We start from the raw sequence: 6,335 nt of genomic DNA on the forward strand, positions 1-6,335 counted from the left end.
TTTCTGGGATCTGTGGAAGGAGGGGGCAATTCATGAGAGTGGGTCCCCCATGAGACTGATTTGGGGTCCCAGTCGGGATTCTGTCCTAAGTGAGACCCCAGGGAATGGAGAACGAGGTGGGGGTTGTTGTCTCTAATAGGGGAGTGTGTGAGTCATGGCGAGATGCCAGGGCTCAACAGGGTCGAGAGAGAAGAGCGGGTTTGGCATGGAGAAGGGTGTATGTGTGTGTGTGTGTGTGTGTGTGTGTGTGCATGCGTGTGCATATGCATACACATGTGTTTGCGAACACAGGTGAATATGTGTACAGGTGCACACATGTGTTTATTGTGCATGTGCATGCCTCAGCATTGTATGTATATGTATGTGTGCATGTGCATATGGTATGCATATGTATGTGCATGTGTACACGCATGCATGTGTACACGTGTGCATATGCATGCATGTACATGCACACATGCATGCCATGTGCATGCTTGTATATGTGCATGTGTGTGCATGTATGTATGTACATGTGTGTGCGTGCCCATGCACACATGTATGCATGTGCATGTGTGTACATGTACACCTCAGCTCTGCCCTCTGCTTCCTCACCAAGTATCTCTGCCTTCCACCACAGAACTGTTGAATCCTAATCTCAAGGACTCTGTTATCTGTGCCATGAAGATAGTTCAACAAGCCTCGGGATTGGGTTCCTGGTGAGTCATTCAGGGAGCAGTGCCCACTGCCAGGGAGGTGGTGGTGGGGTGCTGTAGCTAACTGGGAAGGAAGCCTCTTGTTCCCTTTGCTCTTTTTGTCCCCGGCACCAGGCATGGCTTCACAGTGTTAGGAGCATGAAGAGGCAGGACTGGGCCAGGAGCGCTGGCCGGCTCCCCTCACTGCCTCAGGGAGGGACCCATTGCTGAGGCCCAGCCTGGTCTGGCTCTTCCCCCACTTGCTTGAGCTGCAGACTGCTTCAGTCAGGAGTCCTATGACCCCCTGTGGGACTCCAGGATAGAACAAGGGGCCACAGGTGACAATCATGTGAATGGGGGGCAATGCCATGAGACCAGGGACCCAAGTGGAAGAATGGGGGTGGGGGGCCCAAGAAAGAAACAAGGTTGAAGGGGCCACAGTTGGAGAAAGGCTGAGAAAAAAATGCTCTGGGGCAAAGCAGCTTAAACTCTTTCTCCTGAGGACCACTTCTCCCCTGAGAGAGTTTTGCTTATCTCCAGCTTTATAGATAAAACAGGCATATACACCAAATACTGACAATAGATCATTCAGAAATTCATTTCAAAGTAACATTTCAAAAGCGTTATATGACCCTCTATGGTTCAAAAAGCTAAACTCTAGATCTAGATCTCTTTCTTTCTTTCTTTCTTTCTTTCTTTCTTTCTTTCGTTTTTTCTATTGAATTAAATTTTATTTTTGAGTTGTTCACAATAGTTTATTACATTCAATATTCCATCACAATCCTGACACCATTACACCATCCCACCATGATTGTTTTTTCAACTTTTTCCACCACTGCTCCAACCTGCCCCAAAAGCACATATTAAGTAAATTATTTTGTATTGCTTGCTATAAATAATCTGCTACAAATGATCCAAAAAAGTTTCCTTAAGGGAAAGTGTGTGAAGAGAGTTGTATCTCACCTGGAGCCATTATGCTCTTGTATAAGAGGTTACTAACACGTTGTTTCAGGTTGCCTCTTATGTGCTAATACACACAGCCACACACACACACACACACACACACACACACACACATATATATCTTAAAATAGGTTGTCTTTTACATTACACCCCATCAAATGTGGTGTGCTACATCAAATGTGATGCATCGGTGGGGCAGACTACGAGATGTTGCGCAGCCACTCCAGGAATTCTAAAATTTTAAATAGAGTGTAGATCAGGTTGTTTCATGTGTGCCTTTAACAGGGGTACCATTGTCAAAACTAAATTTCATAGAAAGCCCAAGACAGGGCACTGGGAAAATGGCTCAGCTGTCAGGAACCAAGATCTGTATGTACTGAGGCTCCTGAGCATCACCAGGTGTAGCCCCAAGGACCCTGAGCACTGCTGGGGTGGCCCTGGTGGTCCCTATGAGAAGCACCATATTCTTGAGCCCTTGCATCGAACCAGGGTTTGGTTGGCTGGACACTGGTGTGCCATCTGTTCATGTTTGGGTGCCAGGCGGGGTCTGAGGCCCCCATCTGCAGTTTCTTTTTTTTTTTTTTAATTTATTTATTGAATCACTGTGGGAAAGGTTACAAAGCTTTCAGGTTTATGTCTCAGTCATGCAAATATCAAACACATTTCCCTTTACCAATACTTATTTTTTACCATGAAGAACCCCAATAAAACCCCACCCCCACCCCTCCCCGTCCCTGTGAGGCAGATGAATTCTAGTTAACACTCTATCTGCTTTGATTAGATTCATTGTTTCAATAAAAGATTCACCAAGATTCACCACTATTATTTAGAGTTTACCCCCCCCCCTCCCAAATCAGACATGTTGAAAAAGCATTGTGAAGTGATTTGCTTTCTACGGCTGGGTTCAAGAATTAAATGTTGGTTTTGGATTTCTGCTCTTTTACCTATTGACCCTGGAAGTATTTCTACTGAAAGTCAGATAGTTAAGAAATTGGTTTCTGTGTTCTGGAGTCCTGGCCGTGCCGGAGAGCCGCTCGCGGGGGGCAACCGGTGGCCTCGGTAGGGCGTGAAGGGCGGAGCGAAACGCCCCCCTTCCCATGAGGTTTTAGTCGCCCCCACACTCCCGGCTCATACCTGCTGTCCACAAGGCTCCCATGTGGCCGCCATCTTTCTTTCCAGAGAGGAGAGGGAGAATGGGGCAACACCCTTTCCCCTCCGGCAGACTTGCCCCATCTGCAGTTTCTACCCTCTTTTGTTGTTTTTGATATTCTTAGGACCTCCTCAATGTGGGTGCTCCTGATCATTGCAGGCAGTGCTAGGGGAACCGTGAGGTGTAGGGGATAGGACTTGTCCCCCCCGCATGCAGAGCTTGTGCTCCAGCCCTTTGAGAGGCTCCTTGATGTCCAGGCTCTTCTCCTGGGATTTTCACTACTCGGCGTTTCTGACCTTGACCAGGATGGCAGGCAGGGAGGGCAGAATGTGGGGAGGGTCAAATACTCTAGGTGGCTGGAGAACCCAGCTGTGGACAGATGTGCTGGTGAGAAGGACAGCAAGGTACCCTGGAAAAACATTCACAATCAGCCCAGGAGCAAAAGGCAGGGAAAGTACTGGAGGAAGGGAGGAGTCATGAGGAAGGCTTGGCAGGAGTCTGGTAAGACATACCCGGGGAACTGAAGCAGTGGTACAGCGGGTAGGACATGCTGTACCCCTACCCCTCCTTCAAGAGGAGACAGATTGGCAGTAGAAGTGGTCCCAGAAGGCAGCAGGGGTCCCAAGGCTCCCTGCCACCTGGATGCATGAAGAGCTTGTCCCTAATAGGCTGGACGCTGGTGGGTGCTAGACCTCAGAGATGGGTGACATCAAAGTCTCTGCCCTCAGTATCTGCAGGAAAGGATGAACAAGGCCAACTCCTTCTGCCTTGCATGTGGCCGACTTTGGTTCGGTCCCTGGCAGCCCATATCGTCCTCTGAGCACTTCAGGAGTAATTCCTGAGCACAGAGCCAGGAGTAATTCCTGAGCATTGCCAGGTGTGATCCCAAAAGCCAAAAATAAATAAATAAATAAATAAATAGGTATAAAATAAGACGTACCCTGGGGGAGAGGGTAGTTGGAAAAGAGAAGGGACCATTATGACAATTTTGGTTGAAATGATTGCCCTGGGTGGGAGATGTGTGCTGAAAATGGGCAAAGGACCTAACATGGTAGCCTCTCAGTATCTTTATAACAAACCATAGTGCCCAAGGGAGGACAGAGGGAGAAGGAAGAGGGAGGGGGAAGGGAGAGGGAGGGAGAGGGAGAAGGGAAAGGGTAGGAGAAGGAAGAGGGAGAGTGGGAGGGGGGGGAGAGAGAGAGAGAGAGAGAGAGAGAGGAGAGGAAAAGTGTCTACCATAGAGGCAGGCTGCGGGTGGGGAGGGGGGTAGGAGAGATACTAGTGGCGGGAAATGTACACTGATAGAGGCATGAAATAATGAAATTGATGAAATCATGTTTTCAATCATGAAAGCTTTGTAACTGTATCTCAGAGTGATCCCAAAAATAAGAAAAGGAAAAAAAGCCATCCCAGAATAGGCTGCATGTACTGCATGTATGCTTGGTAGGACAGAAGTTCCAGCCCTCGAAGCAGGAAGGGTGAATACAGACTCAGACATGTATCAAGAGTTTGAGCTCAGGGGCATCATCCAAAGTTTAAGAAATAGGTCCTTTGAGGTGAAGTCAAAAACAGTGCTCGTCTGCACACTAGGAGTGAACTCCTGGACGACAGCCCCCACCCCTCCTTCAAGAGGAGACAGATTGGCAGTAGAAGTGGTCCCAGAAGGCAGCAGGGGTCCCAAGGCTCCCTGCCACCTGGATGCATGAAGAGCTTGTCCCTAATAGGCTGGACGCTGGTGGGTGCTAGACCTCAGAGATGGGTGACATCAAAGTCTCTGCCCTCAGTATCTGCAGGAAAGGATGAACAAGGCCAACTCCTTCTGGCTGGCAGGTCCAAGGAGGCTCACATTTGGTCATGGGGCTTTTGACCTCCATGTCCACGAGAATTCTCATCATCCACGGTTACTAGGGGACATGGCACCCAAAGGTGTAAGCCTTTGTTTACCTTTCTCCAGTCCTGAGTGCACAGCTGATACAAGGGCATGCTCCTGAGAAGGCCTGAAAACCATGGCTTCCTACCACGGAGAGACCCAGATTGGCGGCCAAGGCCCAGCTGGGTCTGGGGGCATGTGGCCGCTCCCTGGCCGTGTGACCTAGGGCCAGCCACTGCTCACTGCGGTCTGTTTTCACTTGAAGTAGAGTGAAGGCAGTGTCTGCTCCCAAGGGCTCTGTCGGGAGGTGAGTGAGGGCGGGGCACTGGATGTGATGGAATTGTGCAAATGACCTCATGAGCACAGCCCTTCACAGTTTGTATGATTCCATTATGAAGAACTGTGTCCAGGTGAGGTAACATTACTGCCACAAAAGCTGCATGGCAAAGGGAAAGAGCCTGGAAGCTTGGGGTGGGCTGCTGGACTCTGGGGCCCCAGGACTTTTGCACCTGCCCTTTGGGAGCATTGGAGCAGAGGACTGTGTCTCCAAGAGTAGAATAAGGACTCTCCAGTGCCCTTCTTTCCCCTTCTGACTTCTTCAGTGGGGGGCTTGGCTACTGAACCTAGTTTCTCTTGCTGCCGGGCTGTTTGTACCCTAATCTCCAGTCTGCAGCCCAAGTTCCTTCCTGTCCTCTGGGTAGGCATTGATGGTGGCCCTGACTTATCTATTCATTCCCACCTTCCATCCTCAGGGAGACCTGGCGGCATCACTGCCAGGGCAAGGACCTCAGCGACTGGGTGGACGGCTGTGACGTCTAGGACCCACTCTGCATGAGCCCGGCCACACAGCGAGCTGAGAGATGCGATTTGGTGCCTTATCCGGGCTTGGGAAGACAAGCCAACCAAATAAAGTCTAGTTTTTCAGCAGTGGGGTGCTTGGACATTGCTGCTTCCCATTGGGTTGCTGGAGCCAGAACACCTTCATAATTTTCTCCTCTAACCACTCAGGCTGGACAAAAAGCCTGCCCGGGAATGCTTGCCTCCATTCCTAGAGATATGTGTGTAGAGAAGGAACTGTCAGTCCTTCCTTGCCCACACCTGGCAGAGTTTTCTAGACCCTTCACATGGATCTATGCTTTTTTAATATTAATTTTTATTCTATTGAATAAAATGCAAGGGGCTAGAGCGATAGCACAGCAGTAGGGCGTTTGCCTTGCACGCAGCCAACATGGCCGACCCGAGTTAGATTCCTTTGCCCCTCTCGGAGAGCCCGGCAAGCTACCGAGAGTATCTTGCCCGCACGGCAGAGCCCCCGTGTCGTATTCAATATGCCAAACACAGTAACAACAAAGTCTCCAATGGAGATGTTACTGGGCCCGCTCGAGCAAATCGATGATCAACGGGAGGGCCTATTGAATCACCATGAGATAGAGCATTACAAGGTTGTCCATGATAGGGTTTCAGTCAAACAATGTTCCAACACCCATCCCTCCACCCATATTATTTCCCAGCACCAATGCTCCCAGTTTCCCTCCCATTCCCTTAAACCACCCCCCACCCTCGGCTGTCTTTATGGCAGGCATCTATGTTTGCCAGAAAGAGCAAAACCAACAAAATGACGATCACAATGAAAGCAAGGAGTCTGGACTTAGATTTGGTTTTTGGATGCACAGCAACATAC

At 49.6% G+C, this 6,335-nt stretch overlaps 1 protein-coding gene across 1 annotated transcript in view; it reads left to right on the forward strand.

Moving 5' to 3' along the window:
- The window catches only part of LOC130035790 (transmembrane protein 98), a 53,109-nt gene extending 47,597 nt beyond the window's left edge, over positions 1-5,512 (forward strand). Inside the window, exons 9-10 of the mRNA XM_056127701.1 lie at positions 617-695; positions 5,407-5,512. Coding sequence (XP_055983676.1) covers positions 617-695; positions 5,407-5,473 — 146 coding nt within the window. The 3' untranslated portion in view covers positions 5,474-5,512. The remainder of the gene's footprint in view (positions 1-616; positions 696-5,406) is intronic.
- Positions 5,513-6,335: the final 823 nt, after the last annotated feature.

The sequence above is a fragment of the Sorex fumeus genome, unplaced genomic scaffold (assembly GCF_029834395.1).
Source record: "Sorex fumeus unplaced genomic scaffold, SorFum_2.1 ptg000063l, whole genome shotgun sequence".
In the NCBI taxonomy this organism is placed as follows: Eukaryota; Metazoa; Chordata; class Mammalia; order Eulipotyphla; family Soricidae; genus Sorex; species Sorex fumeus.